Raw genomic sequence first — 24,814 nt, 5'->3', positions numbered from 1 at the left:
AGTACGGTCGCCATCGCCGAATCGACTCGACGATCGCGTACGCTTCCTTTTCGACAGAAGAATGCCCTCCGCTCAGCGGAGGTAGGGAGTCTGCGAAACGAAAGCCACAGGGCGCCCCCCTTGGGAGAGAGTCGCCGCTATCGCATGATCCGAGGCATCACTTTCTAAGACGAACGATTCGCTCTCGTCGATCGTCGCCACATCGGCGCCAGCGATGTCGGCCTTAAGGCCCCCGAAGGCCGCCAAGGCGGCCGGGCTCATGGGGAACGTGTCGCAGGCCACGAGGGGGCGGAGCTTCACGGAGAAATTTTGCACTAACTTCGAATAGTGGGCGAAAAGCCCGAGCGCGCTTCAGCGAAGCTCGATCGCTAGGCGGAGCCATATCGAGGAAAGGTCGCAGACGCTCCTTATCCGGAGAGACAGAGCCATGGGTCACGGTGTACCCCAGAAGATCTATCGTGCATAGAGAGTAACGACACTTAGCCTCATTCATGGTTAGGCGATACCTCTGCGCGACCTCGAGGAAGCGCTTCAGATTAGCATCGTGATGCCCCTGGTCATACCCACAAACCGTAAGATTGTCCAGATATACAAAGACATCTGTCAAGTTCTCCTTAGTAACGAGGTCGTCCATAGCCCTCTGAAAACAGGAGACCCCATTCGTCACCCCAAAAGGAAGTCGGGTGAACTGGTATAACCTTTGACCCGATTCAAAGGCGGTATAGATGCGATCAGCCCTAGAGATGGGGATCTGATGATACGCACTACGCAGATCGAGAGTGCTGTAGACGGAGTACTGGGCCACCTGTCGTACTAGCGTGTCCATCCCCGGTAAGGGGTAGGCGTCCAGCTGTGTAAAGCGATTAACCGTCTGTGAGTAGTCGATTACCATGCGTCAGCGATGGGCCTCACTTCGCACCACTAAGACCTGTGCCTGCCACGGCGACCGGCTAGGTTCGATAATACCGTCCTTTAAGAGCTGGGCCGTTTCCTCCGCAATGAATTGCGCGTCTGCTCGTGAGTAGCGCCGTGATTTTACTGCTACAGGAGTGCAGTCAGTGGTCAGGTTGGGGAACAGCGAAAGAGGCTCAATGTCCATTTTCGCGAGTGCACACACAGCAAGCGTGTCCGTCCCACTGAATTCCATTTCCAAACGTCCATGTCGCTTAAGAAAATCGTGTCCTAACAGAATGTCAGCACATAATGCAGGAAAGACCATGAGATGTACATCTGGAAACATACGTCCCTTTATCACAAGTTTCAATCGACATTCCCCTTTTGTGCTGAGCCTAAGTCCTTGGGAGGCCATGAAGATCCATCGTGTAGTCCCGAGGACCGGCCACCCATGTTGACGCACCAGCCGTTGATCGATAAAACTATCCGTAGACCCCGTGTCGACTAAGGCCCGTGCAAAAATGCCTTCGACCATGAGCGGAATAATGGCCTGAGCAAGGCCGGAAGATCCGGCAGGTATTGAGCCATCCAAGCGAGAAGATCGCGCCTCTCGTGTGGATCCCACACCGGCTGCAGTTTTCCGGTCGTTTGAGCAGCCTCCGGAGGGCCCCCGTGCCAAACGCATAGTTGGTCGTGCTAAAGCAGGAGCTTGTAGTCCGTATGAGCTGCCGTCAGATGGCACTTGTGTCACGCGAGAAGGATCGCAGCCATCTGCAGTTTCATGTGCTGGAGCAAGAGCGTGTAGTTCGTACGAGCTGCCGTCAGATGGCGCTCGTGACACATGCAGCGTTTGCCGCAAAGCAAGAGGAGCTTTCAAAGCAGGAGCTTGTCGTTTGTTTGAGGAGGGCGTTCGGATGCCAGTCAAGGATGGTCGCTCCGCGGCCGGTCATGTTCGCGCCATTTGTTTTGGCGGCCCGATGTATCTCACCAAGGACGAGCGTGCAGCCAGGGGCCCACGAGGAGGAGGACCGCTCATCAAAGCCGGGTGAGGCGCCCCGCTCTGTGCTCGGTCCGTTGGCTCGGCGATAAGCCCATTCAAGGTCGCGCGAGCTCATGTGCCCCGAGCAAGGCGGAGCTCGGAGCCCCGAGCAAGGGGGGTCTTCTTGCAGACTTTTGCAAAATGTCCTTTCGTCGAACACAAATGGCATATTGCTTCCCGAGCTGGACACGCCGACCTGGGATGCTGTCGATTGCCACAGAAGTAACATGTCACGTTTCGTTCAGGCCTTGGCCTGGCTGCTGTAGCTGCTGCCAGGCCGGAATCCGGGTCCACCTCGGGAGCGGCCAGGGGCTCCGCCGTAGTCGAGTCCACTCCCGTATCCTCGGCGGTAGCCCTCTCCGGTCACGCGAGTTGAGAAGTCCCCGCAACGACTCGTGTGTGGTCATAGGCGGTAGATTGTTCCCGGGCCTCAGTGTAGACGTGGGCCACCCGTAGTGCCTCCGCGAACGTCAGCTCAGCTGTCTCCAAAAGTCTGAGCCTCAGAATCGAAGAGCTGATCCCAGAGACGAAAGCATCTCGGACAAGATCGTCCTGGACTTGCTCGTGTGTCTGTAGCTCTTGAGTACTGTCCGCAAGTAGGTGTCGCAGCTCCTGGGTGAAGCGATCGATCGACTCGGTGGGCTGTTGATGCCGCGTTGAGAGCAGATGCCTGTTGTACACCACGCTCCGTTTCTTAATGTAAATTCGCTTTAGCTCTGCCACAGCAGCATCGTACGTCGTACATCGTGCGATGCTCCTGTAGACGCGGTGGTCTACTTTGGTCTGCAGCACAGACAGCTTCGTTTCAGCGGTGGGAACGGTATCCTGGGCTCCGAACTGGTTCTCCAGCGTTTTGAGCCAGTGAGTGAACTCCGAGCCCGAATCCTCAGGTTGTGGGTCGGCGCCGAGTGTCGGTACATTGATCATCTTGTGTCCCGCCATTTCCGTAGATCTTAATTGTGATTAAATGTCGTGGAAATCAATCAGGTCCACAACTTTGTCCCATCGGTAGGTTTAATCACAATTAGATCTTTGGCATCATCCTGTAAAAATACAATCATGCAATAGATATCAGGATCTTGGCATCATATAGAAAGGACTGATAATAATAGTCAAAGCAAGCGAGTCTAGCATATATGTGCGGGTATGTACCATTCAAGACTACAAGACTACATGTCATAGTAAAATGTCACAGGAGTGGCTCAGCGTCGCGGATGTCCCAGGTCTTATAGACGCCCCTCAGTGGTTTAAGCGAGCATCACTCCCGGGTTCAACTTTGGTATATTTTCACTACAGTACCAATGCTTGTTCAAGGCTTTAGAAAAATTGGGGTCTGAGGAGCTATACATGGTTGGGGAAGGGGAATGGGGGTTGCCCCCAAAAATAGGTATTTTTTTGTTTGTTTGTTTAAAGTCTTATGATTATGTTAGTATGATTCTACATGCTGCCCTGTCTTCTAGCAACCATTGAAATTGGTTTAAAATACCTTTAATCAGTGCAGTATACTGTTTATTCTACCATATGAGTGCCAGGGATATTGCCCTGTGTTTTAAAGTTTCTTTATTACAATAATGTAACAATCAAACTAGGTGAATGGTGTATCAGAATTCCCTCTCTATTTCTGATTGTTTGTATTTTCACTTGTAAAGGATAAATTTCAACTATATATCTGCGATCATAAGACGATCATCAAGGGGAATTCTCCCCGGCAGCTGTGATTCAATGATGGTCATATTTTTTTTCGGACTTCCATATGGCCTTGATCTTCAACATTTAGCAATCGAGTGTAAATAAAGAAAATGTGTCCCCATATACAATCTATCCATACATCGCAACATCATAAACACAATTATTTAAGTTATGATCAAAACGGTGTTTTTTGTTAATTAGGTCACAATCCGAAAAAAAGTAGGTCAAGGACACAGATCAAATATCAGATGCATAACTTCATTGCAGGTGCACTGTTTTGATGCAAGAACATCTTGGAAGGCCAAGCGGTATTTGATACTCCGCATTGGCAAAATTGAGCGATGACAAAAAAACACGTTATTTTTTTTTCAGATTGCCATTTGACACTGACTTTTAACCCAGAAGGGTATGATGTAAAAAATAAATAAATAAAATAAAAATGTAAATGTGCCTTACTCTAGTCTAGGCTATCTCACGAGGGCAATTTCATTCCAATCGGACAAGCCTTAGTCGAGTTATGGTGAAAAATGTTAAATTGCCTACAATTAGGTCATGGCATTAGAATAGAGTAGGTCAAGGTCAAAATTATGTCAATACCGCATGCATTATAATTCCCATTGTTGATGCAAATTTTCATTCCGAAAGTCCCAGCTGGATTCGTGATACAGCTCTGACTGAAAAAGGATAGATATTTGGACATCATGACCCATTTTATGATGTAATCTCTTCGAGAATGGAGATGCGATGACCTAATAAGTAGATATATGAAATGCCATAATGTGCTTAAATTTGGAATAAACATAAATAAAGAGTGAATAAACATATGTGATAACCTAATAATGAACAAGGAAAAGTCGTCAGGGCCACCACCCAAAGTGAAAAATATCCAACCATGACCATCGTAAAGTGCTCTCTCGCTCTTTCTCCCACAGGAAAAGGAATTGGGAAAATAGCACGACAAGGGCAACAGTGGAAAATTGGGGGAGGGTGGGAAAGAGTGAATCAAGGAGAGTTCAGCACAGTATGGAGCAACTACATCCCCCTTTCCACCCCTACCTTCCCCCACCTCACACACAGACACACACACACACACACACACACACACACACACACACACACACACACACACACACACACACACACACACACGAAGAAAGACAGGGAAGTAGAGAGAGAGAAAGAGAGAAAGAGAGAAAGAGAGAAAGAGAGAAAGAAAAAGAGAAAAAAAAAGAGATAGAGAAAAAGAAATTGTAAAAAGAGCAAACGCAGCTATTAAGGACATAATTCTGTGCCACACGGTGACCAAAGTTCACTATTTTACCGGCAAATATGTTATTCATTTAAGATTTGTGAGGGTACGGAATAGTTGGTTTAATATTCCGTGCCAAGCATGCTGTGATCCAGCATGCAATACTGTGTGTGTACCCGAGTTAGCAATCTCTCAGGAGAGCATACATACTCACTTCTCCACGAGAATGTTCTGTCTCCCACAATAGGAATCAGGAATAAATAATACATAGCCAGTTCATTGAAAAAGAAAATGCCATTAATAAATTAGTATATGAAGCTGTTGATCCTTTCTATTTATCAGGACCTTCCAGAGGATGAAATATTTCACCCACCATTGAATATTCGCGTGGTGGACTCCCGCTCTTTTGGTCGCAACACCTTGGTAGGGAGCCATGCCGTCTCCTGCCTCAAGAAATTCATCTTCCGCCCCCAGGATCGCATGAAATGTAGGCATCACGTGGGTGTTTTCTTTCGTCTGTTGGGAAAGTTTGTCGTAGGGAAGCGTGTCGTAGGGAAGCGTTTCTCCCATTGACCGAATGCATTGGCTTTTTTTTCAGCCAAGATCCTGACGGCTCCTGTTGGGTTGAACGACCACATGGATGGTGGGAATGTAAAAGAATCAGAGCCAAACAGAAATAAAGAAGAAACCATCATTGACATAGACCAAGTAGGTATTAATAACAGATTCGTTTGGGAAAGGGAAGGGGAAAGTATTTGTGAATGTTTTTGACATTTTCTAAATTTCCAAAGAACTGATTTCCCAGTTTCATAGTTTCATTGGATTTAGGATAGAATGTTTGTTTTTGAAACATTTATGGAGTGTGCCTAATTGTTTGTTGCATCATTACTTGCAAATCTTTCTCTAAAAGTGTGATTGCGGTGACACAGGTATGCATGACAACCAGATGGAATGCTTCTGCATACCCACATCATTGTCCCTACTGCTTTTGGATGTCACTGGAATCGTGCAATAGGAAGTTAAGTCTCAGATTATGCTACTTGCTCAATGGAGACTGGTTGGTTGCCTTACAGTCTTTTACGCTCGTCTTGCCCACGTCTCACCTATCTGCCTAACCCCTGCTCGTCCACGTCATACGGATTCTATGAGAAACCCTTTTCTTATCTTCTACCCCATGTCTAAAATTAGCAGTGACCTTCATTCATTCATTCTCCCATCTTCTCTCAACTCTTGGGTTTGTTGTCTTGAATTCTTCCCTCCAGGATTCCAGGTCTGCTCACACTGTAACTTCATGTTATCTCCAATTTCTAACCGAGCTTTACTACACACACTAGGACCCCCATTCACCTGCAATTCCTCCTCTTGTGTTGTCATTCGTTCTTATCCTACTGTCTCCCTTTCACCCAATTTCCTGTCTGTTGATTCTTCACCAATGTTATTCGACTTTTCCATATGAGCCTCCATACCTTTATTAAAGGCTTCGACAAGTGGTCATTCCACGTAAGGTGAGTCGCAAATGTAATGTTCTGACACCATGACATAAACACAATTACCTCCGAAACAAAATCATATTGCGATAGACCCCCCGAGATCCTTTGAGGTCACAATGTTGCTGTTTCAGCTTTGTGGTAACTGCTTACTGTAACACCTGGTTCTTGGAAATCTGAAAAAAATCTGAGGTGATGCAGTTTTCAGGATGTCGTAAGATCAATCCAATGATTATTATTTGTCCTTTGACCTCTGCAATGTTTTTCATTCATTCAACACAAGTGTACAACTCACTTCAATGATAGAATAACCGAGCGCAGTTTGACCACGTCACGTTGAAATAATGCAGACATCATCAAATGGTGAACACACAACCAGCTAGAAGTTTTATCTGAGAACAGCCTCAAAGGTCCCGCGTTTATGCAGAGTGGCCATGATTGTGCAGTCCCAGAAGAAGGTCACTCTGCAGCCCAAATATATGACCTCTAACCTCTTGTTCACACACATTAAATCAGGAACTGGTTTTGCTCCTGTAAGTTTCCTTTACCATTTTATGACCTCCATCATTTCAACTAATTTCAACTGCATTTGTTAGAAAGGACGACATATTTCGTATATAGTAAATATCATACATGTTTCCTCTCCTTTTTTTCTCTCAAACTATCTGAGGCTTTGCACAAAGAGTTCCCTTTGTTTCATTGGGTAAGTGATTCACTTGTGAGGCAGTTTGCATGTACTGTTGTTTCTGTGGCTCGGCATGACGTCATATTTGTCAGTTGCAGCAGATCTGGAGTTGTCGGTGTCACCGCATTCCAAAAAATTGGTAACTCCCGTCCCTCGTAGCCGGACACGGGTGACACAAAGAAGCCTCGGAAAAAGAAGAAAAAGACGAAGAAAATTGCTGATGATGAGGACGACAAAAGTGCCCTCGACTGGTGGTCCAAGTACTTTGCATCGTATGAGCTGCTGAAAGCGGTATTTCAAACAGTTGTTTTACCAGAGTTGCAAAACCTTTAACTTTGTATTGATACCATATTATTTTTTAAATTGACCTTTAGGCGCATGGTTATAAATATTGACCAAAAGGATTTGATAAACAGGAAAAAACAATTGGTACTTTCATTCTTAAAGCAGGATTCCTTTCATGGACCATTTATTTATTTAAAAAACCTTTTACTTTTAACCTCTTATGTTCTTAATACTGAGAAATTGTAAAAACATCTTTCATAAAACACCGTCCTCTGGTGTATTGATCAGATTAAATATCTACCGCAAAGTGAAATACCATGGAAGAATATCAGTTCAGGTAATGTTTTTTTTTTTTCCAAACATTTACATCACAAAGGCAGACCACTCCAATATCAGGATGCGGTTCCCTCTGCCCATTGAGAGAGAGAGAGAGAGAGAGAGAGAGAGAGAGAGAGAGAGAGAGAGAGAGAGAGAGAGAGAGAGAGAGAGAGAGAGAGAGAGAGAGAGACAGAGACAGAGACAGAGACAGAGACAGAGACAGAGAGAGACACTGTCTGTATCCAGCAAAACGGTATCCAGGATTATCTTTAGATATTGAGTTTTAGAAATAAAGAAACTCACCTTCTGATCGATAATATAGATCAATAAGAAAGGTTTTAGTGTTGCAGTTATTTATTTTTACCTCCGCCACCGAAGGTGAACGCAGATATGTTTTCACCCACATCTGTTTGTCTATTAGCAGGGTATCTGAAAAAGTTATGGACAGATTCGGCCAAAACTTGATGGTCAGGCTGGGTGTTTGACAAGAATAAGCCGATTAGATTTTGATGTGTGACAAGGGCGAATGGTCCAGATGCAGATCCGGCCTAACTAGTCTTAATCGTGAAGGCTAATGTCGATATGTGTCGGCAGGCAGATACAACGATGGATGTAGTCAACAGGACGTTGATCTAGTTATAGCGGGTGTGTTGTATCAACAACATATTTCATCAACATGTTGTCTATTTTATCCATTGTGATATATTTAACTCATTGTTCTGAAAGATGCTGCATCGTCTTTGCTTCCACAACAATTGACTATATTTTCTTTAAAAACAGTAGCCATGATTTGCAAAACTGTATTCCTTCCATGTCACAAATCTGCGCCATTTAATCGTTTAAATGCTTACTGAAGCTCAGACTGAAGAGCAAACTTTACAAAGTCATGCCTTCTTTGCTTTATAACAAATATAATTACTTTGTTTGAATACTTGGGTGATCCTGCTCTGCCTTGTTCTCACCATTTGGCTTCTTGCTGTTGCAGCAACGTAAGGAGGACGCAATCATGAAAGCAGACCAGGAACAAGGAGCAGAATTGGTTTCTGGTGAGTTTGTAACCCTTTGGGTGAGAAATGTTTTGTTAATTGAACTTAGCTTATCAGAGATAATAAGATGTATTTAATTTCTAAAATGAAATTTAAAAGCATCCTCACTATGTGTACGGCTATCATCGGACATTTCATCTTCTTTTAAATATTGTGGATGATAACTCCTGAAGTTAACTGAAAACAAACGGCACCCGTCAACAAGAAAAGAGAACCTGAGAAGGAAAAATATACAATCAGCTTTGTTATCTTTCACACAGTTTCATCTTTACTTCTAAATCCAAATACAGTATGATGATTCAAAATTGTTTACATTGTTTAAAATTATAAATGTTTATTAAAAAAAAAAGACATTATTACCCCTGCCACTCAAAATGGACAGAGGTTGTTTTCACCCATGCCTGTCTGTCTGTCTGTCTGTGTCTGTGTGTCTGTCTGTCTGTTTGTTACTTGCGAAATTGGAAGATTTTTCAAGGATATTGGTTGGTCGTGTGTGTTATTCTGTCTGCCGTCTGTATGTCAGTCGCCTACACGTCATGTTTTTATTCAGATCTTCACGAAACTTCACCATCTGGTAGAGTTGGTTATAAGCAAGACGCCTATTGTTTTTGGGGCCAAAAGAACAAAATGTCAACATAGGCTAAAGGTCAACAACTTTGTGAAATTTCTAAAATCTTCAATTTTCATCCGATTGGCCTGAAATTTGAAGAGGATTTGCATATCTGGTCTCTGAATTCAACCACCAATTATTTTTGAGGTCAACATAGGCCAAAGGTCAACAACTTGTTTTAGGGATTTCACAACTATTATGCTATGCACGACATTTTTCTTGATTGTCTGTCTGTGAGCAGTATATCTAAAAAAAATTTTTTTCATTTTAAGTGATCACCATTGGGAGATGGACAGGACTGAAAACAAACAGACAGGGGTGAATCATATCCTCCGTCCACCTTTAGTGGCAGTGGTAACTTCGAGGTTCGAGGTTCGATTTGAGGGTTTATCTGTTTGTTGTTTTTACTTTTTCACCACTGATGACATGATGATGTCAACAGTGGTTGTTCAATGTCCTTCTTTTTCAACTTTTTATATAAACGTTTTTGTATATCACAAATTAAAAAAAACTTTGTGCATGTTTTTATAAGACTTTAATATAAATATTGCACGTTTTTCAATTTTTTGGTGTTTGTTTGATTTATTTTTGTTTGTGTTTGTACACATGTAAATTTCCTTCAGTTTTTTCTGACCTTAACCCTTAATAGTATATCTGTAATTTGAATGTTATAACTGATCTGAATACATGAAGTTGTAAGTAAATGTATGCAGGCTCATGACCATGTCCATGTACAGGTAAGATCTCCTCCTCTCCCATGCTACGGTGATATTGCCGTTTTGATGAGTAGCTTCCTCAGATCTATGACCCATGTCCATTGATGTTCATCCTCAAGCTTTTTTCCACTTGTTCTCATCTCACCCTCACATCACATACGTTAAATCACACCTCCCGTGTCTTTCAAGATCCTCCTCATTGTCATACTGTCCATTTCACCAATGCTACCTTGCTTTATCGGTTGCCCTATGCAATTTATTGTTCAGTAACCTGTATTTTGCTTTTTCTTCCTCTATTATCTGATGTGTGTAATATCGTTTTATCCATGCTTCCTAACATTTCCTCTACTACCATGGCTCTCTTGCCTTTTCACTTTTCATTAAACCAATATTTTCCTTCGCACTTGTTATGATTGCAGATTTCCAATTCTCCCTCATGAGGTGCCCTTAATGATTCTCCCAATAAGAGCAGTTGCCTGCAACACAGAAATGATCATGCTTGCTAACTTTTACAAAGTCAGATTTAAATAAACTCTTAATGATGTGATTGAATCTCCACAAATCTCTCTTGCTCTACTGATGCCAATTGTAGGGAGGATCCTCTAAGTCATTGGTATCTTTTGCAGGGTGCACGTAGTCCACCATGAACCCCTTCTGGTGAAACTCCCAAAATCCAGGAACACTGCTCAACTCCACTCATTCGTTCCTCTTCTTTCCCACCAATGAAACCAACTTCCACGTTCTCTTCAATCTCATTTATGAGAATGCAAATACATGATATTTTATACCCTTGTTAACTCCCCCCCCGCCTTCCCCCCCCCCCCCCCCCCCCTCACATCCCCAAGCCAAATTACAAATTTTCCCTCCTGAGAGTTTCCTTCAGTATCCATCCTGGCCACCCCATTACTGCACACGTCCATTATCCATTATTTGTCCAAGTCTCCCTCCATTTGTCCTTCAACTCCATTGTTGGTGTCTCCCCCTCTCTCTCCCTGCTGTTTCTTTTGTTTCTGTTCCATCCTGATCTATTCAGTGTTCTAGCTCTTCCACGAGCTTGACTCTGATTATAAAAGAATACTCTTGACAGGCAGTGATGTCTCAAGGGTCTTGCTGACCATAAACAGGTTGATGATTCCATGCCCTTCAGGGGTACAGATGCACCCAGCACATGATGCTACCTGCAGCTATGTGCTCATTACAAAAGAGGACAAAGAAAACTCCATTCACTCTCTCTTTCCTACGTCCATGCCTCGCCCCTTCCAGATTGTCATGCATTCTTCACGAAACCCACATCTAGTTACCTTCCCCAAGTCCAAGCTTCATGTTCACCTCCATTCATTCATCAAACTTTTCTCTCTTCTGTAGAACTAACTCCTTGTGTCTGGTGTCGTGTGATCTTTCCACCAGGTGCTTTTTCCACCAGTCCTTCAAGTTGCTACCCATTGCCACCTCATGGTGTCTCTCATACCCACCTGAGCTTTTTCTACACTAACTCACCCACCCCATACCTGCTTTTTCTGAAACCCACTTCCCATCCCATATACTAATGGTATACCTGCACCTGCACATTGTTATTCAACTGCCCCCCTTGTCTGCTACCGAGTCACCACCCTCTGTTATTTACTAGTAGCTCCTCCATGAACATTCTCTTCTGTTGAAGAAAATGAATCCTATTTTGCTGCTCAGTTTGTCTTTGAAAGAAATGCAAAAGTTAACTGAGTATCCAGTAAGGTATTATGATCCAAGAATCTTTTCTTTCTAATTTCAATTTCTATCCTTGCAATGGAGGTAAAGTAAGGTAATGTATGAGACAAATTGATGCTGTTGGTAAAAGAGGGGCAAGATTCTGCCCTATCCCCTAGCATATACATACATCTTCCTCAATCCTTCTCTGAACATTTGAAATTGCTTACTATGCTGCCAGCCATTGGGCTCTTCCTTGCAGATGTTCAGAATACTGAACAATACAAACAGGTTGGAGGACGTTATAATGGGGGTACATCCTGCCACATCTTTCTTGATGGGGTTATCTTGCCATATTTCCCTTTTCCCCCTTCTTTGTTAAAATAGTTGTTGCTCATGTTTTATTCAATGTGAAGTAAACTGATTCATATGATGATAGTGTTGCAGTATTCAGCAAAGTGTAATCACAAGAATTAATTTAAACAATCAAGCAATGAGGCCAATTTTAGATCAACCAATTTTATCCGTTGTGTGACGAACATCCTCTTGTTGAAATCTTTTCTTGATATAACTAACTGTCTTTGCAATATCAACACAGGCAATAAAAAAGACAAGAAAAAGCCAGACCTTGATATAGAACGACTAAAGGTAAGAATAGTTATTGCTGCAGTTTGTATTTTTCGGAATATCGTCAGTCTTTGTTAAGAAGCATTTTTCACGTACCGGTGCGGAATATATTCAATCACGTGTGTTTTAAGCATGCTTTATTGTACAGACAGTCATTTAGAATTTACAGTGACATGATGTTCTGGGATTCTTTGTGTAGTATTTTGTCCATTTTTATTGCCCACAGCCATTCTATATGAAATTTGCAACATTGAAGCAATATCGTAAATCGATTACATGTTGTTTGGTACATGTGTGCTATTATTTATGTTCGTCCAAAGTCATCACGATTTCTGCACCGACACTTCTACCATTCAATGTAGGAATTTTGGTTGGTTATGCTGTTAAATTAAATAATTTTGTTCTTTTTTGTGGACAAGGTCAAAGTTCGTGGCAGAGCGAAAACACAGGATGGATCAGGACGCAACAGACCAAAATGAACAGTAGAGAGGGGGGGAAATACCATCAGCAAGGTTGAAGGACCAAAGGGAGGGAGACTTGGAAAAATGAGGGATGCGGGGAGAAATGAGGGGTATGAGAGGATGCATAGGGTGGAAGAGATGGATACAGAGGCAAACTCTCATGAAAGAAAAAGTGGGAATTTGTAAAGAGGTGAGCTGGGGGGGTTGGGGGGGGGGGAGAGGACGGGAGTGGGCGAGGAGGATGGAATCTGTTAGTGGGGGTAGAAATCATGATTTCGAATGGGGGATGATTATTAACTTCTGTCTTGAAGACCTGGAGGGAAGAATGAGGTTGAAGAGAATGTGGAATTTGGCTCTACAGGTGTAAAAAAGAGGAACAAATGAGTGGAGGTAAGCAGTGATCCCGGGATGACGTAGTTTCACCCAAAGGGGGTTGTTGGTGAGCATGTTCACCCAGAACCTGATGCAAAAGGGGGGGAGGCAAATCAAGGCAAGGTACAAGACTGTATCAAAAGCTTGAGATGTGGCTCATAAGATGGCGCTGATCTCATGTCTGACATTGAGGGCCTCCATCCATTGTTGGGAGAGTAGGTCCCGTGGTGTCTGATAAGTCATTTGCTGAAGTACAGTGGTTGGTGCGAGAGGTACCAACACCCAGCCACCATGCATAGTAACAATTTAAATCACCACATTATAAGAAGAGAGAGTTGGGGATGACTGGTTGAAGGTTTGTAAATGTTATGAGAGAGAGAGAGAGAGAGAGAGAGAGAGAGAGAGGGGGAGAGGGAGAGGGAGGGAGAGGGAGGGAGAGGGAGAGGGGGAGGGAGGGAGATGGAGATGGAGTCATCACTGTTTGGAGGACAATACAATACACAAAGAAAGACGGGTTGGGAGCGCAGGGGATGTTGCAGCCAAAGTACTTGCTGTTGGGGGGTTTGGGAGTGTACGATCACTCTCCTGACCAGTGAGAAACACTCAAAGAGTATAGGGTATAGGATATGACAGAGACATTAAACACTAAAGACACTAAAATACACGAAACGGATATAGGATACGAGTTTGTTCTCCAAAATCTAGGATATGACAAGATTTCCAATGATGTATTTTACCAATGCTTAACGTCTCCTCCAGTGCTCCAAGATGCAGCGTTTCCGTATGTGCAACAGTTAACTGCATTTTAACATTTGACTTGCAGCGCAAGTGTAAAACAAACAAGTTACGATTCAAGCTTTGCATCTGTGACTTCCAAACTCATAAGTGTTAGCAATGAAGCAAAATCCTGATTGTGTGGTCGGTCCTTTTTCCAAAGGGAAGAATACACCATAAGGGAAAGTTTGTTGCATTGTTGGGGAATTCATTATTACATAGGGCCGACCCCTGTGTGGAATTTACCAAAATGTCAGGTGGCCACATAAGCCAGTGACCATATAATGCAGATTATTTATTTGTAAATACTGACTATTGGTTTATTGTTAGAGACGCTACGGGAGAATGAAAAATCAGAAGAGACACTAACAATGTGGAAGCAAGTTCCAGCAGAAGAATCTTTATGGATGCTGCTGTTTTGGGTTCAGGTGTCATAAATAACTTTTAGTTGACCCTTCTCATGCACTTATAGAAACACATGAATCCAAACCGGCTGAAGGATTGTCTCATGGTTTTGAGGACCGGCGGATTAACGATGGTATGACTTGCTGTGGGCTGCCAGGCAATCGGCATGACTGCGACATGCCAGGAAAAGCCTGTCGACTGGGTTCTTTTGTCGGTGCCTGGCTTTCTTGCAGGGTTGTTTGTTTGGGTTTTCAGGGGAGGGACAATCACTGGATTGTCGTGGGCAGACATTTTGCTTTTTTCTGGGTGTGTGTAAAATATATGTTTGGTCATTTCTTGATTTCTGATTTTTCTGTTGTTCATTTTTGGTAATTCACGAATCATTTTGGTGTTTCCAATAAGCATGGCTATTTTTTTTGTTGCCTCTGTTTGTCTGGCTCTTCCTAATTCATGCTTCTCTTGCATTTTGCCACCATGTCCAAGTCCGATTGTCAGAAAATAGTTTATTGCAAACAATTTCTTCACTATTTGGTACCACTTTTTGTTACCATTTGTCATCGTAACTCATTAACTACAATTCACACATCTCAATCAAAATCTTAAGTTGATGTAACGCTAACTAAATGGCTTACATCGTGATGGTCTAAGGTGATCGGACTGACATGAGCAAAAGTGGCAAGTTATGAAGAACCTCCTGACCTTATATCTTCACCTGCAAGGAAGTGATTGTTCCCTTGTGTGTCTTGTTTGCCTCAAGATCTATGACAATGAGCTGGAGGAAGAGTTTAACAACTTTGAGGACTGGTTGTGCACTTTCAGCCTCTACAGGGGCAAGTCGGGAGACGATGACAGCACTCCTGATGAGGATCGGATTGTGGGGCGGTTTAAGGTAAATACTGACTCCTCACAGCAATCAAGTTTCTGTTATCGACTTGTGCAGAATTGCCCTTGGTGCCCACAAGTCGAAGTTCAGAGAAAAACATTTTGCATCGTTTTTATTGACTCGTCATGCAAATTAGCAATGTGACTCAATTCCAGCTCAAGCATAAATTTGTTGATGAATCAACTGCTACAGCTTGCATTTTTTGTGTGTGAAATGGTTCCACCACAGGGCTCCATGTGTGTGTACAAGTGGCCCATTTCTGAAGAAATAAAGAAAGAAGTCAATTTTGATGCCAACATGGGAATGTTTCAAGGCATTCCGAACAACGACATAACGAATGTTCTTGTGCGTGTCTACATTATTCGGGTAAGACGTATTACATATACACGACCGGTCAAAAGTTTTAGAACACCTCAATTTTTCCAGTTTTTATTGAAATTTACGCAGTTTAATGTCCAGTGAATAACCTGAAATGGTACAAAGGTAAGCAGTAAACTGCTCCAGGTTTAAAAAAAAGTTTAGGTTAGCAAAAACGGGAAAATAATGCAAATTGCACAGTCATATTGTAAAAAAAGGCCTTCTTCAGGGAACAAGTAATGGGTTAACAACTTACAGCTCTTCTGCAGCAATGTAAGTAAATTAAGCCTTGAAAGTTGATGCAAACTATTCCTACAGGTGTCCCAACCTCTGCTGATTACTTGATTACAAACCTCCTGTCTGTATAAAAGCAGTATTGGAACAGACTGTTATTAGACCCTCTGAAGCATTATTTGGACAATATTGCACTGCAGGAAGTAGTATATTGGAAATTGGAGGAAACTCTGACAGGAAGAGGTCTGGCAGACCCAAAGCCACAACAGAATCAGAAGACAAGTTTCTGAGAGTCAACAGCTTGCGTGATAGGCGGCTCACAGGACAACAGCTTCACGCACAGCTTAACACTGGTCGAAGTAAGCATGTCTCAGTTTCAACTGTGAAGAGAAGACTTCGAGCTGCAGGTTTGACAGGTCGAGTGGCAGTAAGAAAGCCATTGCTAAAATGGCAAAATAAGAAAAAGAGGCTTGCCTGGGCCATGCAGCACCACCAGTGGACTAATGAAGACTGGAAGAAGGTCTTATGGACCGATTAATCAAAATTTGAAATCTTTGGTTCATCACGCAGGGTTTTTGTACGCCGTCGAGTATGCGAAAGGATGGTTCCTCAGTGTGTGACACCAACTGTCAAACATGGAGGAGGAAGTGTGATGGTCTGGGGCTCTTTTGCTGGATCCAGAGTCGGCGACTTGCACAGAGTGACTGGCACCCTGAACCAAAAGGGCTACCACAGCATTTTGCAGTGCCATGCTATACCCTCTGGTATACACCTAGTTGGTCAGGGGGTTCATCCTCCAGCAAAATAATGACCATAAACACACCTCCAGGCTATGTCAAAACTACCTTCGAGGAAAAGAACGAGACGGTAGGCTTCAAATCATGGAATGGCCAGCACAGTCTCCAGACTTAAACCCCATCAAGCTGGTTTGGGATGAACTGGACAGAAGTGTGAAAGCAAAGCAACCTACAAGTGCAACACACTTGTGGGAACTGCTGCAACAGTGTTGGGAAGAACTTCCCGAACAATATTTGATTTCCATTGTAGAAAGAATGCCACGAGTGTGTTCGGCAGTTATATGTGCAAAGGGTGGCTACTTTGCTGAGTCAAAAGTTTAAATTAAATTTTGTTAAACAAAATGATTCTATGATTTCTTTTTATCTCCAATTGTTTATTTGTTCTATGCTTAATTTAAGAGTACAATGAGACATTAAACTGCGTAAATTTCAATAGAAACGGGAAAAATTGAGGCGTTCTAAAACTTTTGACCGGTAGTGTATATTGTCACAATAATCTGGGCGGCAGTCTGCAACACCGATTGGGTCGATAGGAAACCCGTTCTTTTGAAATCCTCCAAATGGTTTAATTTAGAGGCTAGTTGCACTACCGAAGTGAACATTATTAAACACCACATTGATTATAAACAGATAATTTATTATCATCATGAAAGAATAAAACAACAAATGACAGAATAAAAACTAATCTACACGAGCCACTAATACTACAGCAGGGGAGCTAAGTAAATAAGGGGAAGAAATAAAAGCAAATCAGGGTGGAAGGGTCAAAGCGAGACAAGCCAGGCCTACTAATAGGTTGCTGACAACAAGAGAACATAAGGAGTAATGGCAACTTGGAGGACAGAAGATATTTTCAACTATGCAACTAAGCAAGGCCACTGTGGTGAATGATTTTTTTTATTGGTGGAATGGAAACATCCTCGAGGTGTCCATATCAATCAGTTCCCCAGTGAGCTCAGGCCAGTTCTTTCTGGCCAGTATTTAATACATGGTTGAAACGAGCCTGGTGTTGGATTAGCGGTTAGGGTGCCGGCTTGGGATCCTAGGATCCTGGGTTCAAATCCCGGTCAATCACTGAATTAACGCCAGGGGGGTTGACTCAGTCTGTCATCCTTCCGAGGTCGGCAAATTGAGTACAAGTTCACTGGTAATTCCCTGTGTGTCGCAAGGGGCGACTAACAGGGTTGGGGGCAGGAAGGGCATCCGGCTGTAAAACATTGCTTCAAAAAGGGGCATGGTGCCCAAAAAGGCCAACCCCTGCTCTGTGGGGAAATATCGCCTCTAAAGGTGGTTCTTATTACACGGTTGAACCCATGAAATACCAAGTGCTTGGTACCCACGACTGCCATTTGAAACAACTTCAAAAGCCGAATGCAACTCCTCTCCTCTGAATCCTCTCACCTGTCTTGTTTGTAGCCCTGCGTCTGCTTCACTGCTCAACTGTCCCTTAACCTCTTTAATTTATATGTTCCCTGAATCTCCTTAGTGCATCCACTCTTTCCCCTTATCTCTCCAGCTCCAAACTTCCAACTCAATTTTGCTTCAGCTCTAACTGCCAACTCCATATCTCACCAGCTTTTAACTGCCAACAGTCACCAGTGCATCTCTTAAATGGTCTCTCCCCATGCTACACTTTTGGCATGTGTGCAAACCCACGCACTAATCGGTCGGTCGGCTCAAACAATGATAAGTTAGAACCAGCTGTATGTATTACTACTACTACTACTACTACTACTACTCATACTTATAAACAGCTGCATTTAAACACACCTTTTTGTGATATTGTCTGAGGGGGGAAGTTGGGCACAAGTCCTTCCTAAACTAGCTGGCTAGGCCTGATGTTCGATTAAAGGTGACAGGACCTTGGAATTTCTTTCAGGGTACCAGAGATATTTGACCTGGTCCACTCTTTGCAAATGACTGTGTGGGATCTTTATCATCCACCAAATTTAATGTCCATTAAAGAGACGTCACGATTTGTAATGCAACGCCGCGAAGCAAGCACCAATCCGACAGTTTATAGTTGGGTCAGGAATCAAACCCAGATCGGACAGTTCAAAGATAAGTGCCAACCAGGCAGACAAAGCAGGCAAGAGTGAGAGGATATACAAATGCATATTCAAACACCAATCCCTCTTCCATCAGGCTGGCAGTTACCGCAGGTATTGTGTGTAATGCATAATATAACATGAAACTAGAGCAATGGGATTCTATTAAGTTATGCTTAATATCAATGTGAATTTGAAGACTTTTAATAGAAAGTGATAATTTAAGATATCTCCAGGTTGAAATGACTATGTTGTGTGATATCGAAGATTGCATGTTACCTTTGCTAGGCACTGGACTTGCATCCAGCTGACATGAATGGAAAGGCAGATCCCTACATTGCCCTCTCTCTGGGCAACACAGAAATCCGGGATAATGAGAACTACATTCCCAAACAGCTCAACCCCATGTTTGGAAAGTAGGTTCCAAATCACCTTTGTTTTTAGAAATTGTCTCACTGTGCTTTATTACTTTCAATCTATTCAATGTAGAAGTTGTTAACTATATGATGAACAAATGATAAAGTCTAAATCATCGGATTGATTTTAATTCGTAGATAAAGTAAAAACTGGCACGTTTATGGAAACTTTAATACTTGGTAGAATTTAATACTTTCAGAAACTCGAGAGTTCATAGAATACCTTACCCTATGCAGTGTTCAGGTATATAATTCAATTGAAATAAAATAATGATTTAAAAGTCGTATAAAAAAAATTCTGGAAGTTTAGTGCTGTTTATGCAATGTCTTACACACCACCTCATTAACCATGTCCAAGTACTACTCAATGGAAGGGTTTTGAAAGCGACAACAAGGCGATTTGTATTCTACGGACTTCAACAATAGAATTCATTTGAAATAAAATAAAGATTTTGAAGGTCGTAAAAAAAAATCCAGAATTTAACCACTGTTGAAGCACCGTCTTATGCACCACCTCATTTAACATCACGTGAGTTATTCATGCCTGTTGTTTGTGTCCTTCATGACACCCTTGAAAACAGTAAATTTCTGGTTTGGAATTATTTTCAATTTTGTTTGACTGCCAGACTGAAACAATTATCTTACTCCTCTGCGCATGTGAGACCTGGTCATATTCAGAGCCAAAGTACTGTTTGAACTACAGGTTGGTTTTCATTGTTTGAGCTTGTTCTGATTCGTGTTCAAAATATAACATTCAATTTAAATCAAGTTGTTCAGTTGTATCAGTATTCATACCCTTTGCCTAAATAACCCCAAATCACTTCAGGAGCAAATTATTTGTTTGAAACGTTACAAAATAAATGTAATGGGTTCACCTGTACTTGATCAGTGGTTTAACTTAGAAATCAAGATCCCCCACTTATCTAAGGAGTTTTAAGGTGAAACTCACCTGGTCAACCAACAAGGCAATCATGAAGACCAAGGAGTTTCCAAAGAGGTCAGACATAAGGTGATAGAGAAGCACCGTTCAGGTGAGGGTGACAAGAAGATTTCAATTTCAAAGTCGCTCATTATCCCTTTGATTAAAGTGAAATCCATCACTAAGAAGTGGAAGATGTATCATTCCACCCAGACTCCAACAGATCAGGTTGCCCATCCAAACTCAGCAGGTGGGAAAGCTGGAAACCGATTTGGAATTAAAAGAAAAACTGGAAACTGGTCACTGTAAATTCAACAATGACTTTGAAAGATTTGCAAGGCCCTTTGTCTGAGATGGGGGTCAGCGTTAATCAATTAACAATATACCGCTCCCTTCGAAAAGCTGGCCTCTATAGACAGGTGGCAAGAAAGTAGCCATTATTGAAAACGGCACATTTAAAAGCTCATATGGAGTGTACAAAAATGCATCTTAATGATACTGCAGACATGTGGTCAGACGAAACATTTTGTGGTCAGACGAGACAAAAATTGAAATTTTTGGTCTAAATCCAAAGCGTTACGTCTGGTGCAGGCCTAACACTGCATATCATCCAGTCAACACCATCCCTACTGTCAAGCATGGTGGTGGCAACATCATGTTATGGTGATGCTTTTCATCAGCAGGGACTGGCAAGCTTGTCAGGATAGAATGGGCAATAAATGGTGCAAAGTACAGGAGAATCCTTGATGAAAACTTGCTTGGATCAGTGATGAATCTGAAACTGGGTTGGAGATTCACATTTCAGCAGGACAATGATCCGAAGCACAAAGCTAAAGCCACACTGGAGTGGCTGAATAAGAAGAAAATAAATGTTCTTGAGTGGCCCAGTCAATGTCCTGACTTGAACCCAATTGAACATTTATGGTGAGACTGGAAGATTGCAGTCTAATGACGATTCCAATCAAACTTGGCAGAACTAGAGCAATTTTCATGTGAAGAATGGGCAAAGATTTCACCATCTCACTGTATAAAGCTGGTAGAGACCTACCCAAAAAGACTCATAGCATTCATTGCTGCAAAAGGTGCTTCCACCAAGTACTGATCCTAAGGGCTGAATACTTTTGCAACCAGTGAATTTTGATTTGTACATGTTTTTTACAGGTATTCCTGACAAGCAATCTCCTTCAACTATAACAGTGTTTAGTTTGACGAATCCAATTATGAATAAAGAAGTTCATTTGCAAAAATTGTTTCTGCATAATTTGTAATTCATCGAAATGTGGCATTATTGGTAGGGGGTGAATACTTTTGCAGGCCACTGTAATCCGAGGTTTGTAGACAGAAGAACAGACAGACAAAAGTGAACCAATTGTTTAACCCTGTTTTTCACTTCACATGCATGGGGTAATGACCTGCTGTATATCTTGATTGGTATGAATTACAAATTATAATTATACACAAAGCTGTGTTGTAACACCATAATTATTTCATAAATACTTTCTCTTGTGGAACTCATTATTGTGGAAAGCATTAGAACCTTCCAAGATCATACCACAGCTACCACGGTGACACCTTGAGATGTGAATGTTGAATACCAACAAATGCATATATGTTGATGTATTTTCAACCAAGACATTTTATTTTGTCAGATCTTTTGACATGGAGGTCATTTTACCCATGGAATCACTTCTCACGGTGGCCATTTATGACTGGGACCTGGTTGGCTCAGATGACCTCATCGGTGAGACCAAGATTGACTTGGAGAACCGTTTTTACACCAAACATCGGTCCACCTGTGGCGTCGCTCAGAATTACGACACGTAAGAATTTGCAGATAGATGGGTGATCATAAAACCACCTGATGTACCGGACGAGTCCTGAGTAAGAGGCTAGCGTATTATAAAGGAGTTACTGTTCTTATTGTCATCTTGACAGGCAAGGCTATAATACATGGCGGGATCCAATGAAGCCTTCGCAGATTCTAACCAAGCTTTGCCGGGACTACAAGCTGGACGGTCCACACTTTGGCCCAGGGAGACGTGTTAAAGTGGCCAATCGAGTGTTCAGCATTCCCCTTCAGGATGATGATGATGAAGAGGAGGATAATGGTTCGTTTGTTTAATAATCGACTGCACTGGAGTGGAGTATATTACTTCGATAAATGAATGGTGTTACAAAAATATTCAATGCGTTTCTCAAGAGATATCATTTGTTTGTTTAGATTTGTTTAGCATTTTGATCAAAGGATCCCATGATAAATCACATGAAATATTGAAATTACAGAGCATCACCAACAAATCCCATTAACCATTATGGTACAAAAGGATATCCCCTTTACTAATCCTTATACCGATTGCAGATTTCGATAAGGATCTCAATGAACATCTTTCCCTGAAAGTTATCAAACAGTGGGATGAAATCCCTGCTGTGGGATGCAAACTCGTTCCTGAACACGTGGAGACTCGCCCATTGTACAAGGCAGAAAAACCTGGCATTGAGCAGGTGTGGATTAAGTTTGTCTGGGAAAAAATAATAACACTAACATTATTATTATTATTATGATGATGATTATTATTATTATTCAGCTTCCAGGCTGACAGGCAGAAAGCCTCTGGTTAGGATTATTAGGCTTCCACGATGACAGAAGGTTGGGAGCCTATTCTTGTTTGGATTATTATTGTCCTGTGGACAACCCTATTAAGACAGAGTGTCCACGGATAGCCATCGAGCTGAATGAGGCGTTTCCATTTGAATGGTGGATCATACACGAGCAGGGGGGGTTTGGGGGAGAATGCCGCGGCTTACTTGGGTGGCCTCAACGATGTCTTCATCCTGCAAATCAATTCAACCCGAAACAGAGGTAAAATGTACAAAATAAATATTTATTAAGCGGACCGATCTCGATCTCGCGAGATCTTAGAGACGGCGGCAGGGATTTTCGAAGCTCCACACGGTCTCCACGTTTTTCGAAGTTAAGTCTGTTCACAATTGTATTTTGTCGAAACTGTATTTATCTTTCGGTGTGTGAAGTTATTGTGTGCAACTTTGGTTGTTTCTCGGTGTCTATCTTTCATAAATTGATCCTCTGTTTGCCGTGTCGCGAGCAAGGCCTTTGCCGCGTCGCGAACGATTTGAAATCGAAGTTAAGTGATTGTTCCCATTTGTATTTTCGTTAAAACTGTATTTATTTATGGTGTTGTACGTATATTGTGTCCCGACGAAGATTTTTCGGTGCAAATCTTTCATACCTGTATTGAAAATCGTGTTAATTCGTGTCGTGTCTTGAGGCCTTGTACAGTGTGCACTGTACAACCTTGAGGCTTTGTTTTTCTCAGCGGTCCGTCGTTTGTGATCCAATAACTTTCGTTCTCTGTATTCCCAGTCTTTTCACCCATAGCCTACTTCCTTGTGTAAATCTCAACTCAAAAAAACAAACAAAAAAAAAACAAAAAAAAACAACATTTCCTTCTCTGTTCTCATTCGTTTATTCATTCTTATTCGTTCGTTCGTTCTTCGACCACGTGTTTCTCCCCCATTTCCCCAGATAGTTTTCACTCATTAACCTTCAATGTTTACACTTTCCCCTCAAGTTATGTATTCCGTCATATTTTATAACACCTTTTTCTTCTTCTTCTTTAAAAGGCTGCTTTCGACTTGCTCACCAAATCAATTCATCCCAAAAAAAATATCCATCTCCTATAGTGCCTTTTTTCTACATTCCCTAAACTCTCCTGCACTCCATCCTCCATCCAGCGTCCTTAAACGTATTTTTAACTCGAAGGTCACAAGAAACTCATTTTGCAATAAATGTTCGTTTCCCATAAATCGTACACTTTCAAAAATCCAATCTCACCCCTCCCCTCCAAATCTTCCCCATAACCCCTCCCCTCCAAATCTTCCCCATCACCCCTCCCCTCCAAATCTTCCCCATCACCCATCCCTTTCAAATCTCCCCCCTTGCCCCCTCCCTCCTAAACTACCCCCTCACCCCTCCCCACCAAGACGCCCCCTCGCCCCTCCCCTCCTAGACTCCTGCCTCACCCCTCCCCTCCAAATCTCCCCCATATCCCATCCCTTTCAAATCCCTCCCCTTGTCCCTTCCCTCCCAAACTCCCCCCTCACCCCTCCCCTTCAAATCTCCCCACCCTCATTGCTTCTCAATTTCCCCCCTCTCACTCCCCCTCCTCAAAGCGTCCTCCCTGCTTCTTCCCCCTTCAAACTCTCACCTCCATCTCCCCCAACCTTCTGCCTCGCTCTTCCCCCTCCTCAAATAACACCTCATTGTGGCTCACCCAATCACCATCAAACCTTTTGTCCGCCCCATCCTTCCCTTTCTCCGAGCTATTCTGAAATCTCTGACACACCTTCAACAGCTCTCCCTACCTCTTCCACCTCTTCCACATCTTACCCTACCCCTCCTCCCCCTTGTTCTGTATCTGATGCTCCCCCTTCCTCTTCATTAACGGTATGGACCTCAAACATCCGGGGCCTTCGTTCAAACTTAACTGATCTCTCCATACAGGTTGCTTCTGTCAAACCAGACGTGATCTGCTTAACAGAAACTTTCCTCCTTTATGATGTCTCTGATTCCATAGTATCTCTCCCGGGCTACTCCCTCCTCCGGTATGATAGACCTGAGCCTCGTCCTGGAGGCGGGGTTGCTATCTTTATCAAAAACTCTCTTCCTCACTCGCCCTGCACTGCACTCTCTCCACCTCACCCCCAGGAATACCTCTGGCTACGGCTTCCCCTTCGCTCCCACCTCTTGTTCATATGTGTGTTGTACCGTCCACCAAACAGTGATGACTCCATCTACATCT

At 42.8% G+C, this 24,814-nt stretch overlaps 1 protein-coding gene across 4 annotated transcripts in view; it reads left to right on the top strand.

The window, feature by feature from the left end:
• LOC137432571 (otoferlin) overlaps nucleotides 1–24,814 on the top strand; it is a 258,417-nt gene that overhangs the window by 208,982 nt on the left and 24,621 nt on the right. For all 4 annotated transcript variants that reach the window (XM_078783368.1, XM_068124613.2, XM_068124612.2 and 1 more), the window contains 12 exons: nucleotides 5,214–5,358; nucleotides 5,470–5,579; nucleotides 7,203–7,334; nucleotides 8,632–8,692; nucleotides 12,300–12,349; nucleotides 14,408–14,473; nucleotides 15,098–15,229; nucleotides 15,452–15,589; nucleotides 18,948–19,075; nucleotides 21,644–21,814; nucleotides 21,930–22,102; nucleotides 22,354–22,496. In XM_078783368.1, coding sequence (XP_078639494.1) covers nucleotides 5,214–5,358; nucleotides 5,470–5,579; nucleotides 7,203–7,334; nucleotides 8,632–8,692; nucleotides 12,300–12,349; nucleotides 14,408–14,473; nucleotides 15,098–15,229; nucleotides 15,452–15,589; nucleotides 18,948–19,075; nucleotides 21,644–21,814; nucleotides 21,930–22,102; nucleotides 22,354–22,496 — 1,449 coding nt within the window. The remainder of the gene's footprint in view (nucleotides 1–5,213; nucleotides 5,359–5,469; nucleotides 5,580–7,202; nucleotides 7,335–8,631; nucleotides 8,693–12,299; nucleotides 12,350–14,407; nucleotides 14,474–15,097; nucleotides 15,230–15,451; nucleotides 15,590–18,947; nucleotides 19,076–21,643; nucleotides 21,815–21,929; nucleotides 22,103–22,353; nucleotides 22,497–24,814) is intronic.

The sequence above is a fragment of the Myxine glutinosa genome, chromosome 8 (assembly GCF_964187855.1).
Source record: "Myxine glutinosa chromosome 8, kmMyxGlut1.1, whole genome shotgun sequence".
NCBI classification, from domain to species: Eukaryota; Metazoa; Chordata; class Myxini; order Myxiniformes; family Myxinidae; genus Myxine; species Myxine glutinosa.
This window is presented reverse-complemented; position numbering and strand designations above follow the sequence as displayed.